We start from the raw sequence: 13,903 nt of genomic DNA, 5'->3' as shown, positions 1-13,903 counted from the left end.
CAATGATTCATGAATCAGGCAGCATCCTGTGCAGATACCGTAAGAGCTTACACAAAATGGAGGGTATTTATAGGCAAAAGGAGAGTGGGACAAGGTCATTAGCAAAAAGGAAAGATGATTTCAGGTAAAGTTACCTCCTGACCTGGGGGGCAGGGGAAGGCAGGGGGATTGTCCCATGCAGGTGACCTCAGGGGTGCTGATTAGGAAACTCTAGATGCCTGAGACCCCACTTTTGGAAGAGGCTGAATCTGCTCTAGGAATATTAAGTCTGGGTGGGGGCTGGTGTGAGGGATTTCATTAGGGGATTCTCCCCTCTCCCATTTGTAACAAATTCATTCTCCTGTGTTCTAGCCACATGTTCATTTAAACTCCTGCCCGCAGGATGCCCTAGTATAAGAGAATATATCAGTGTGCATCGACAGTTGTGGCCAGTGTAGCAGGTTATGTAAGAACTCGTGCTGCAGAGGCTGCGGATAGCTTCATAGTGTTGTTCTCAACCCCTTGCGCCACCAAGCAGGCCCGCTGAACCAGGGCATTTTAAATGAGGAAACTCTGGCTTTTTCTTCTGGAAAAAGCCATTCATTTTGCCGATGCCTGGTACTGATGTTGGGGAGCAGCTGGGGAGTAATCGGAGGTGTGGGCTAGAGCCTGGTACATTCTCCACTGGAGCCCACTGGAGCTCACTTAGGAATGAGAGCCTCTTTCAGCAGCCTAGCTTGCATTCCACGCTCATCTGTTTTTCCCATCAGAAGGAGCAAAGGCCCGTGCAGATGATGTTTCAGGAGTCCAGCTTTAACCTCACCTATGTCCCGGAGGTGCGTGCCCAGGTGCTGGAGCTGCTCTACGCCGACTGGGAGCTGAGCTTGTGCATTGTGCTGCCCAAAGGCATGGACCTGGACTCGGTGAGACGAACGCAGATGCCCCCTTGTGTAGTGTACTCCCTTGGAGGACACAGCATACCTCCACCTGTGTGTACCTGTCCATGAGTGATGTGTCAAGCAGTCAAGCAGTGATGTGTCAGGGTCCATCAGAGTGATCCAATATCAGACCAAATAGCCATATGCTGAGCAGTGTTTACTCCAGCCCATGACAACAGCAGCCCGTGGTCCCTGCAACAGCCAAATGCCTGTCCATAGGGGGCCGGGTGAGACCACACTGTGCAATATAAATATGTTCACTGCAAGGAGCCTTGACAGGCAGTCATGGAGCAATGGAGCGAGTCCAGGGAAATGTGAGCAGAAAAGCAATGAAATAAAAAATACTGGATTTAGCTAGTGGACAATAAGACAAAGTAAAAGAGGCACTGGGCGACATTAATAAACAAGGGGGTGCAGGGGATCATTGGGTAAGGGGGTGTTCAGGACAGTGGCAGAGAATACAACTGAACTTCATGTCCACAACACACACCAACGAGAGAGTGAGAAGAGACACAGAGGGAAGGTTGAGGGGGCCAGAGCCCCAAGGAGACGAGACAGCTGAGGATTGGCCCCAATGACCAGATTTATATTCCAGGTCTCCCCACTCCATTCAGTTATTCCAGGCACAGCTTCCTCTCCCCAGTGAGGGCCCTGCCAGCTCCTCCAGCCCCAGCCCAGGACTGGGAATTACTTCACACCTCAATTACTTCACACTGACCCCCTCGCCTCTCACACAAAGGGGAACTGAAAGTGGATCGTGGGTTTACATGGGAGATGTAGAACCCTAAACTCTTAGAGTAACCCAAGGGAACATAGTCAGGACCAGCACTTGGTGAAGAGTTCTCAGGTCTGACCCAAAAAGCACATTCCATAGGAAGCAAATTGGATGAATTCACATGCAAAGGACTGATCTGTCTGCTCCACCAGCAGCGGCATCACAGAGGAAGATCTCCAGGCCCCTAAGGCGCTGAAACGTCCACATTCTAACTGTCACGGTGTATTGTGCCAGTAAGAGCCCCACTCAGAACCTATTTTAGACCTAAATCCAAGAAGATCAAAAACACATTGCTGGAACCCCTAACCCTGTTGCTGTGTCCACAGGGATCCCCGGTTTATCCCTGTAACACACAAGACGCAGACTTGGCTCCAGCCTTTCCTTGCGAAGAAGCCCCTCACTCTAGGCCAGGGCAGCCCCAGCTTCACTGTGAAGGGGGCAGGAGAGGGCCCGGGAGAGGAGGGGCTGGAGATGGCAGGGGTGAGGAGAGACTTAAGAACCTATGGGTGAGAGACTGTGTAGGATTTGGGGCTTGGGCACTTCCATTGCCTGTCGCTGGAGGAGCCACCATGCTGGGGCTGGCCCCGTGGGGTCCCATGCTCCTCCCTGCAGCACTGAACCAGGGGCTGTGTGCTTGGGAACCACAGCCATCCGCCATCACTGCTGGCCTCGGCCTGCAGCATCAGCGCCAGTGTGGTCACTGGTGGGGGGAAGTGAAATGCCCCCACCTGCTGCTGCTTGTATTGCCACTAACAGCTTCTGGGGCTGGACAGAAAATGGTCACTGCCTTTCCAGTAGCTCCCACCGCCAGCCAGGGGCAGGAGAGCCGTCTTTGCCTCCCAGCTCTGCAGCGGGGCCCCACTGTCACTAACAGTGAAATGAGCAAAGCTGTCCTCCAAAGTAGAATGGCCTTGGACTCAGATTTCTAAGTCATTGGAGCACAAATATAAATGTTAAAGGGAAATAAAAATGCAGAACAGGGCGCAAGGGGAAAGACACAACCTATGAAGCCATCAACAGCCACTGCAGCACGAGTTCGAACCCCTGGACAGGGAGCAACCCACATGGCCCAGCAGACCTCTCGTCTTGCCTGCTGCTCCCCTCAGCAGTGTATTTCACTCAGTTCTGCCTGTTCTGCTCCCCAATCTGTCTCTGGTGAATCTTCTCACCACCCGCACCTCTGCCTGTACACCAGTTCTTGTATGCATAAATAAATCTTTAAAAAAATGCAGAGCACTGTGTCTTTGGTTCAAGCAGCTCAACTTTCAAATTTGCAGGCAGCTCCTCACCTGACTTTCTCATTTTAGCCTCCTGGGGAAGCCCGAACATGGATCTCTAGTGCTGTGAGACATGCTGGACAAGGAACAGATTTCCTTCAGGGACTTCACTGTAACCATGACAGGCTTCCCACACATGTTGGTTCTTTCTTCCCACAAACTCACAGGCAGCTACAATCTCAGTTATAAACTTTTTTTTTTAACTGTGGAGCCCATTTGTACACCTCATTACTGTGGTTTTCTTTGCCCTTTTGCTTATAAAGGGTCTTCTCATTTGCCTTTTCAAAGTGAGACTTGCATGAGATCAGGGAGCAAGTTTCGATGGATGCAGAATTACTTCACACCTCAAGTCCTACACAATTTGGTGAAATACAAACTCCCGCAGTTCAAGGGAAGACCCAAGCCAACATCCTCTCCCCAGTAGTTACATTAATATTCAACCATAGACATTTCACATATGTGGTTAAAAATTGGGTAAGCCTAGAGTTTGGTACAATGGTCAAGAAATACTTCATTCACACCTTGTGAATCATCTTGGTGTTTGGTGAGTGCTCCCAGCCTTGTGAGGGGAGGTTGGGGTCTGAACTCCCTTTGGTTTCTGAAAGGCATCAAGGACATCTTCACCAAGTGCCATCAAGGGTGCTGTTCGGAGCTGATTCTGTTTCTTGTTCTGGTGGGCCCTTCTTTCCAATTTGAAAGAAAGATAAATTTCCTTCACGGAGAGAGTTTGGAGTATATATAGATTGTGGATTCTCTATATAGGTCTGGCTAGCTTGTCTTTTAAGAGGTGACAAATGTCAACTCATTCATTTACCCCTTTTAAGAAACTGTCCATAGGTCCTTGTCAGAGATCCCAGCTGTCTAGAACTCAGAAAGTGCTGGTCCCCTGTGGAGGGCGCTGTGTGGAGCTGGTCTTGAGCTGCATAGTCATGACTAACCCAGGCATTGCAGACACATGGAAATCGACCAGGGAAGGGGTGCCCAGTGTACAGGACACTCCCCTTCTGCACTTATAAGGGTGGCACCCACTGGACCTTCAGCACAGACCTCACATCTGCAGGATCCATCCAGCCAAGAACTTGGTAGGACAAGAAGCAGGTGCGCTGCAGGGAGTGGGGTGAGTAGAAAGGCCAGCAGGGGGATCGGGGGCTCAGGGCCTGAGATCAGCAGCAGCCCCCGCCTAGCATTCCCGGTGGGGTAGAGTCAGGACCCTCTGAACCATATAACTCCGGGGGTCCTCGGGTCCTTGGAACAGCTTCCAGGCCAGGTTGCTGTGCCAGGATGGTTGGCTGGGGAGGATGGTCAGGACCTGGCTGCTGGAGGGCCTGAGATCAGATTGCTTTTCCTTTCTCTCTGAACTCCCTCCACAGCTGTTTGTAAATGTCCAGGTAGCCAGGGCCTGAAGCCACTTCTCTCTGTGGTAGAGAAAGAGGAAGGAGGCCGGTGAGATCTAGTGCTTATGCATCAGTCACAGAAAGGATTCATTGCATTACTTGGATGCCAAGCAGCCAGCATACCTTGCATCATCCTGACCAAAAATTGGGGAAACTGGGGTTCAGAGCAGGGACACTGGGGTGACCGGGTGCTTAACCATCCTAAGTGGTCTTCTGCCTTCCGCAGGAGGGACAGAGAAGATCTAGTGACATTAGCCCTTGCAGCTGCCCTGCCAGATGGGTTCTCAAACTCCTACAGCAGCTGCTGGCCTTGGGAGCTTACCCTCTCCCAACACTAGGGCCGGTGCCTCAAAGGTGCACTTGACTGTACCTGCTTTGCTGAAATTTGCTTTAATGCATAGGAGGTGGCTGTGGTTATGGAGCAGAAACTTCCTTATACTAGAGACACGTCCCTCCTGATTCAGCTGCTGCAGGGTGCGGCAGGTTGCGCTACCCATGCTGTCTCTTGACAAGGTCCGTGCATTGGGGGAGACTCCTGAGTAAAGGGGAGTTCCTGTGCTCCCCAGAAGAGGGAAGTTGTACTTCCCAGAAGAGGGGAGTTCTTGCACTTCCCAAGAAGATCTGAACTAGGGAGTCTCCATGGCAATGCCTGTCTCCTCTTCGTTCTTGGTTAGTGCAAAGGTAAGTTAGTTATAAATTGGCCTGTAAAAACCGAATTCAGACCCAGGTGACAATTGGCTCATAGCATGAACTATCACAAAAGAAGTAAAAATTGTTAAAGATACAGTTAGGATAGATGTCCTGGCCCTGAGAACTATGGAGAACAAGCTGCCCTGAACCAGCTGTGCTTGGAAACCATAGCCTAACCTGGGGGGTACGTGTTTGTGGCAACAGTACATCTCCTGGTGTATGTGAAAGGCCAACAGTTCGCAGGCTGTGTGGAGGTTAGGTATTTCTAGTTAAAAGTTAGATTTCTGTAGAACTGAACAGTATTGATGAGTTACTTTAGATCACTTTGAAGTAATTGATAAACAGGCTAGATTAACTGAGTGCTAGGGAATGGGCTGATTTTAGTAAATAGCATAACAATGGACGTTCATGTCCACTCCGAAATCAGGAAGGCTTGACAGGATGATTGATTGTTACTGAACATGGTACCGGCTTAGACAATTGATTATGTTAGAAAAAGAGTCCTACCAAGGAGCGTAATTGTCCCTGTTGATTTTCTTAATCAGATTAAAGAAGTGTCCTTCTGTAGTATGAGATCAAGAGGGTCTTTGTATGTTCATGAGAAAATATGTAATGATTGTCTCTGTTCTGCTCACCTTAAGGTATAAATAAAGACCCGCTGAGACCCTCAGCAGGAGATACTTGCACGAAAGAAGGTGTCTGTGTCTACCTCACTCCTACCTCGCTCCACTTCCCCTCAGCCCTCCGAAAAATTTCACCTATGCCGTCCTCTCCTCTCTGAGACCCCAGACGTGACTTCTAGCTGCAGCTGGTCTCCAGCAGCAGGGTCAGACCCATAAAAAACTGGGACCATCGCTTCTCAGGCCATCGATGGTGCCACATTTGTGCACTTGGGAAAGTGTTCTGACCCTCCTGGAAAAAAGAAAAGAGGAAGTGACAGGTCCGGGGCGGGGTCGGGGCTCAGGATGGGTTTTTGTGGCTGAGGATGTGGCTGTAGAAATGCAGTTTCTAAAGGCCTTTGCACAGGAAGATGCAGGCTCGGGTCTGTGTTGCAGCCTCACCATGCAAGCCAACTCTGCCTTGCTCCTGGCCCTGTTCCGCACCTTGAAGGAAGGCAGTCCCCGTGGGACCCTCTTCTCCCCCCTGAGCATCTCCTCGGCGCTGGCCATGGTCGTCCTGGGGACCAGAGGCAACACTGCGGCCCAGCTGTCCAAGGTCAGCAGAAACAGAAAAAATGAGAGAGAGAGAGAGACTCCTTCCTCCCCTGTCAGTGTCTGTGCCGAGGATGGGGAGAGCCAGCCTTGGGGCTCTCCCTGCGCATGTAATTATCTGTTTCTGGGCTCAGATCCCCACTGTGGGGGACACTTTCAGGAAAAGCCCCAGGCATATTCCATTTGCTGCAGGCTTTCCCTTTGAGTCTCCTGTTTAATGAGCACCTATTAGGTGCCAGGCACTGTGGTGTGATTGGCTGAGCATGGGGGAACAGCTGGCTAGGACTCCTGGGGTAGGGCAGGCCTCTGCTGTTTTGGCTGCCAGACCTGGCTCTGTGGTCTCAGTTGTCCTCTGGTAATCAGCATTTCGCTATTCAGCTTTGCTTGAAGCCTGCTGGCCTGCCGAATAGAGAACACCTGTCACGGACATTACTTCTGAGCAGATGGACACCCCGGAAATACATTCCAGTGGAAGTTGTCGGACTGGCCTGCTTAGGGGGACAAGGGAACAGGGGACCTGTATCCTGAGGCCCTGCCTGTGCCCAGTGCTGGGTGTGGCTGTAGGTTCTGAAGTCCCGGACCCTGTGGCAGGAGGGCCTGGGGAGAACAGGTAGCCAAAGGCATGTGACTGCAGTCAGGGGAAAGCCCTGGGTCACTTACTGCAGGTCACTCTGTCAGCCAGAAAAGGGTGTGATGCCCACCTTCTGCTCCCCTTATAGAAGTGGGGGGCACCTGTGTCAGGTGTGCCTCCTTTCCAAGAGAGGGACCCTGGCTCTCCCTGACAGCGAGGGAAGGAGGGGCCTCAGTGAAGGGCTTTCTGCCACCCCAGTCACACCTGACACTCACCTGAGCCCAGCCAGCCAGCCCTGGGGTCATGTTTATGGGCCTTTCCAGCTGCAAAGCCTCTATGACCCCACTTCACGGAAACATCTCTAAGTGAATGAGACCCGCATCTGCAGAACCACAGATAGAAAAGCTTTTTAAAGTTATCAAGAATCCAGTAGTGCTAACTGGTACTAATTTGAATTTGCTTCTTAAAAGGTCACCTCAGCTCTATTCTGTGCCTTTCTGGACTCTGTGACCTCAGCAAGAATAGTCTTAAGAACCTTCTGCTTCGTTTCTATTAAAACAGGTGGATCACAGCGTGAGGCAGACATCCGTGTCTGTGATAACCTGGCCTTGTGCACTGTGTGGGTTTGCTCTTTGGTTTCTTCAAAGTCAGAAACAGCTCAGGCCTCAAAAGCCATAAGCATTCTTGATTTGCAACTGATCTGTGGGGCATTAAACTTTTGTTAAATGTTATGTTTAAACAAGTATTTTAAATAAGTGAGTTACTTTTGCTCACAGTGTAATTAGAAAAAAAATTCCTCAATCTGCCATATCTGTGTTCCTGCAGAGGCGATGATTCTTAGTTTTCAGGATTATTTCTCAGAAATTTCAGTCAAATAGTACTGGATAAAATTTTATGATGATATACAATTAGATTTGAGGATTCATGTTTACACACCATTTATGATTTTCTTGGGGAAAAGACTTGTAGAAATATTTAGTTTACTAACCACTCATATTTGCAGAACAAGAATGATAACCCAAAAAACTGACATAAAAGCTGGCTCTAAGGTGGGATGATTAGGTCTCACAAAGCTGTAAGGTTTGGATTCTCCATCGTGTGTTCTCCAAAGAAAACTCACAAGGTAATAGACTGGGGTCCTCAGTGCTTAGTAATGACGACACATTACCCTCATGGAAGCCAACACCTGGGAATCACTTTATAATTTCAAAGCAAATGTTTATAGAACATGTTTCTTCATTTTAGTCTCTTCATTCTGACACAGCTGAGAAGGTTCATTCCAGATTTCAGAGTCTGGTCGCCGCTGTCACCAAGCCTGACGCCCCCTATGTGCTGAAAGTGTCTAATAGGTTATTCGGAGAGAAAACCGGTATTTTCCTCCCTGTAAGTACTTTCTGCTTCAGTCCTACTGCTCACTAGACACTGTGCTTTCCCAGCAAAATCAAGGCAGTTCAAATTTTTCTAAACAGGGCCTCCCTGGTGGCCCAAGGGGTTAAGCACAGCGCTGAGAAGCTGTCCACGGTCTCTGCAGCACAAAACTGATCCCGGCCAGGGAGGCGACCCACACAGCCCAGCAGACCTCTCCTGTCTCCCCGCTGGTCCCCTCTGCAGTGTATTTCAGTCAGTCTTCCTGTTCTGCTCCCCACTTTGTCTTGCCCCCAATTTCTATTGTTTAAAGATCTTAAAAAATGACTTCTGTAGATACTGAGTCACTCATAACATTTATTGTCTTCTTTTTTTAACTAGGAGTTCTTAGCTTCAACTCAGGAACTGTATGGCACTGAGCTGGCCAGTGTGGATTTCCAGGGCGACTCTGAAGGTGCCAGGAGTGTGATTAACCAGTGGGTCCAAGAGCAAACGGAAGGTAAGAGGGTGGACAGAGAGTGGTCCTCACAAAGGGTTCTGCCTCTGTGTCTCCACCCGCCCACCTGCATGGGATCCCCTCTCTACAGCCTCTCCCTACCTCCCCTGCACTCCTTCCCCCTGGCGTGTATCCCCCATTTCCAGTGGGGTACAGCTATCAGACATAGAAATTCCAGGCATCCCTGGTGGCACAAGGAGTTCAGCCTCAGAACTATGAAGCTATCCCCATCACTGCAGCACTATTTTGATCCTTGGCCAGCGAATTACCCACATGGCACAGCAGACCTCTCCTGTCTCCCCACTGCTCCCCTCGGCAGTGTAGTTCAGTCATTCTGCCTGTTCTGCTCCCCACTTTGTCTCTGGTGAATCCTTTCATCCAGAAACCTGATGAACCTGGGGTGCTGAACCTCTGGCCTGCACCCCAGCTCATGCAACATGAACAAAATAAATAAATAAAAAAAATTAGATCCATCAAGTGGAACAGCAGACATGATTTAACCAAAGCAGCTAAATATTTCCCCCGTGTTCCTCAAAGTACATTTTAAATTTAAAGCTAAAATGACTATAGAATAAAAGGAACAAAAATTGGGGTAGTGGGAGAGGAAATCCAGCCAGTCCAAATTATTTAATACACCACTAGCATGAAACAAACCCCTCAGATTTTGACTCAGAGCTTATCCACTCATGACCAGTGGTCATGAACCTTTTCCTGCATTCTGGCTCGGGGTGTGATGGGTGGCATGTGCTGTCCAGCTGGGTATCTGTCTCTCCCTGGGTCTGGTATGAGATGAGGCATCTATGGACACTGGGAGTGTGTGAGCATTTGATTAGTGGAGCCTGCAATTCAGTGGAGGAACCATCCTGCCTTTGCCTATTTTGAGGGTTGATGCCACCAGCAGATTGGCAGAAGGACTGACTTACTAGTGACTCAAAAACCCTGTCATGCAAGACTATATATAGTGTTATCCTGAAAAGAATGGCCATTTACAAACAAGGCTCCTTGTGATCACACTCCAGAAAAGGGACATTTTCCTATTTTCTGCTCTTCTGCACATTAGACTTGTATTGAAGTACAGGCTCTAGCGGGGTGGGCGTGTCATTCATTAGCCTGGTGAGTTGGTGTAGTTAGACACACTGCAGGGATTTCACTCGACACCATGCTTAAGTGTAATGAAATGGAAAAGCTGCACTGAAATACATTTCTGTGCTGATCTAATGTCCGTTTAGATTTGGAGTGCTGAGAAGTGGATTAACAAAAAAGCAACTCACTTTATCATTTTAGGGAAGATTCCAGAACTGTTGGCTGCAGGTGTGAAGGATCGCATGACTCTGCTTGAGCTGGTGAATGCCAATTGCTTCAAAGGCTCCTGGCAGGATGAATTTAGAAAAGAGGAAGCCAAGGACGCCCCATTCACGTTGAATCCGGTGAGCCCGCGCACGGTCTCTTTGCTCTACAAGAGCAAATGTCCTCTTTGCTCTACATGAATGCAGATAACAGTGTTTTTACTTCCATCCTTTCAGCGAGAAACAAAAGAGGTGAAAATGATGTACCAGAAGAAGAAACTGCCATTCAACTACACCCCACAGCTCAAGTGCCGCGTGCTGGAACTGCCGTACAAGGGCGGGGAGCTCAGCATGGTCATCCAGCTGCCCGATGACATAGAGGACCAGTCCGCAGGGCTGGAGAAGGTGATGCTCCCGCATTTAGTCCTTCTCCCTCCTTTCCTGTATGTGTCTTCCCGTGTGTGCTGAGTGGTCAGTGCTTGTTATGTGCTTATTGAATCACTTCACTTCCCCATTCTTTTGTAATCCAGTCCATCACATTTACTACCTGGGAGTCCTTCATTTCAAATTTCAGAAACTCCCAGTGAATACTTGTGGGGACCATGTGGAGACCTACACCAGACGTAATGTTGTAACTGGCAGCTCATGCAAACTCTTGTAATTAAACTTTAGAGACTGAGGCTTGCTTCATTAAAATGAATTTGTTCAAAATTGAAACCCCTATCATATTGCATAAGCCTTCATCTTATGCTCTTAGTTCCTTTTATGACACTCTCCGATCTCCTTACAAGGCACACAGATTGTGAATTCAATTCCCAGTAACTCTATCATAGAAGAAGTCTCCTGAGACAAGTGAGCTTGAGGGTTAAGCCCATTTCCTACTGTGAACTTTGTATGAAGTTCTATTATAAGAACTTGAAGGCTATGGAATCTCTTGCCAGGCCTGGAACTAGGAAAAACCTCGAGATTATGTTTTTTTCTCAGTGTCTCTATCCTTTTGTGTTATATCGCCAATTCCTACTCTCCAAGTTTGCTCTCTGGAAGGCATCTAATGTAGTACCTATTTACATATATAGAGGATGTCAAAAATCAGCATGTGCTTCTTTCAGTTGATTTCCGACTTCATCTGTTCTCTGATTTTAAGGAGTCTCATGAAAGGGATGACCAAGAGCATAGAAGAAGGGTAATGATGGTTCTGTTCTAGTCCCATCATGTAATAAAACAGCAGTGATAACAGTGGACACTTACATAGTCCTTACTGTGTCAACCCATTTAATTCTAATGACAATGTTAGAATAAAGGTCGCTGTTATTACCCCCATTTCAGATGAGGAAGTAGGATATTTACTATTTTTCCCTAGGAGCTAAATCTATTAGAGATTATTTCACCTCTGTGTGGTTCACTGAATACCACAGTGATTAGTGGGTTTGGAATAAATACAATAGAATAGATAGAAGAAAATTTTCCCTTACACCACTCAACCATTTAGTTAACATGTAATATAGTCTTCACAGTAATAATAACCCGCAGGCCCCATCACAGTGATTCAGTATATAGGGTGGAGTATTACTGCGTCCTGGAAGAGTGGGTAGATAGATGGGTAGGGTGAGGCTGTACTCTGGGTGGGTGGTGTATGGATGGTTGTGGGTGGATGCATGGACAAGTGGGTAGATGGAGAGATGGATGGTGGTTGTTTGTTTTAGCTGATGTGCAACTGCCCTGTACTGGCGCCCAGGATGCCTTGGAACATACACTCTCTCATCGTCCCAATTGCTGGAAAGAACTGGCCCAAGAGAGGAAGGAAACAAAGGAGCAACTGACATTCGGGTCTGTTCATTCAAATAACCTTAGTACTTACCTATATAAAATTGTTTTCTCTTTGCACATTCTAATTCCAGATCCAGAAGTTGACTCTGGAAAAACTGTGTGAGCGGACCAAGCCTGAGAATATGCATATTCATGTGGATGTCCACTTGCTTTTGCCCAAATTCAAGCTGGAGGAGACCTGCGATCTCAGGTCCCACCTGGCTCGCACGGGTGTGGGAGATCTCTTTAGCAGGAGCAAGGCTGATCTGTCTGGCATGACAGAAACCAGAGGTATTTTCGTATCAAGAGTTATCCATAAGTCCTTTGTGGAGGTGAGTGAGGTGGGCATAGAGGCAGCAGCTGCCACAGCTGTCACAGTAATGCCGTCCAATGAAGATTTCCGTGCCGACCATCCATTCACCTTCAGGATTCCTCACAAATCCTCTGGCAGCAACCTGTTCTTAGGCAGATTGCCTTCCTCTTAGAGGCTGTAGAAATACAAGGTCATTCTTAGAGTTTATGTCTGACTGATAGCGCAGATATAACTTCACTAATAAAACTACTCTCTAAAACCAAATGTTTAATTTCGGGCCTCCCCGGTGGCGCAGCGGTTGAGCGCTGGGTTCCGAAGCTGCCCGTGGCCTCTGCGGCGCCAGTTCGATCCCCAGCTGCTCCCCGGCCACTGGAGGAGGGTCCCATCAGGCCTGCAGACCTCTCCTGCCGCCTGCTGCTCCCCTCAGCAGTGTACTTCAGTCCTTCTGCCTGCTCTGCTCCCCGCTCTGGCTCTGGTGAATTCTCTCACCCTCCCGCGCTTCTGACTGTACCCAGTGCATGTATAAACAAACAAACAAACAAATAAATAAATAAAACATGCCTATATTTAAAATAAATAAAACCAAATGTTTAATTTCCCTTGTAAGTGCAACCCTGTTGGACCTTCACATCCATTTACCTTGGCGGGGTATTGATTTTACTCCTTTTCTATTGAAAAACTCCAGTGGTTGTTTCTGAAAGCATCAATCTACCCTAGATGAGTAGATTCTTGACGAACAGTCATCTGTGCAGGGAAACATGAAGATACTGTGATTTAGTCAATAGATAGAACTTCATGTCTGCAGTCCACACCAGTGAGAGAGTCCCCCATGACCCCATGTATATTCCAGCTGTCCCCACTTCATTCTGTTATTCCAGGTACAGCTGCTTCTCCCCAGTGAGGGCCCTGTCAGCTCCTGCAGCTCCACACAAGCCCCACCCTGGGGACTGGGACTGACCCCCTCGCCTCTCACACAAAGGGAAACTGCAAGTGGATCATGGGTTTACATGGGAGATGCAGAACCCTAAACTCTTAGAGTAACCCAAAGGGAACATCGTTAGGACCAGCACTAGATGAAGAGTTCTCAGGTCTGACCCAAAAAGCACATTCCATAGGAAGTAAATTGGATGAATTCACATTCAAAGGACTGATCTGTCTGCCCCTCCAGCAGGGGGATCACAGAGGAAGATCTCCAGGCCCCTAAGGCGCTGAAACACCCACATTCTAACGGTCACGGTGTATTGTGCCAGTAAGAGCCCCGCTCAGAACCTATTTTAGACCCAATTCCAATAAGATCAAGAACACAATTGCCAGAACCCCTAATCCCTGTTCCTGCGTCCACAGGGCCCCCGGGCCTATCCCTGTAACACACGAGACACAGACTTGGCTCAGCCTTTCCTTTCAAAGAAGCCCCTCACTCTAGGCCAGGGCAGCCCCAGCTTCACTGTGAAGGGGGCGGGCGAGGGTCAGGGAGAACAGGGGTGCAGGAGATGGCAGGGGTGAGGAGTACCTAAGAATCTGAAAGAGTGAGAGCTTTTGTAGGGATCTGGGACTTGGGCACTCATTGTCCACCTAGTACAGCATCTCCCTGTACAAACCGCCCTGAGGAAGGGCCTCCCATGGGTCGGGGGTCAGACCAGCTCCTGTGAGAAGGCAAATCTAGGAGTGAAGCGATGGCAGCTCTGGGCACTCCCAGCTGGGCCAGCCTCTGAGTTGGGGGTGTATGTGACTCTGGAGGTCACGGGACAGGTAGAGACGCCCCTTGGGGAGACCACCTCTTCCCAGGGATTTTATTCCAGATT

General features: G+C 48.7%; 1 protein-coding gene across 1 annotated transcript; it reads left to right on the top strand.

Annotated features, from left to right (window-relative positions):
* Positions 1–770: 770 nt before the first annotated feature.
* Positions 771–12,285, top strand: LOC119251057 (leukocyte elastase inhibitor-like). The gene is made up of 7 exons (XM_037518562.2): positions 771–902; positions 6,080–6,268; positions 8,081–8,218; positions 8,582–8,699; positions 9,981–10,123; positions 10,220–10,387; positions 11,881–12,285. Exons 1-7 carry the CDS (start codon positions 771–773, stop codon positions 12,271–12,273), a joined length of 1,281 nt encoding a protein of 426 aa, XP_037374459.1. The 3' UTR covers positions 12,274–12,285.
* The last annotated feature ends 1,618 nt before the right edge of the window (positions 12,286–13,903 follow it).

The sequence above is a fragment of the Talpa occidentalis genome, unplaced genomic scaffold, assembly GCF_014898055.3.
Source record: "Talpa occidentalis isolate TD23 unplaced genomic scaffold, MPIMG_talOcc4v2.1 talOcc4.2, whole genome shotgun sequence".
NCBI lineage: Eukaryota > Metazoa > Chordata > Mammalia > Eulipotyphla > Talpidae > Talpa > Talpa occidentalis.
The sequence above is the reverse complement of the archived record's forward strand: the minus strand, read 5'-3'. Positions and strand labels throughout refer to the sequence as shown.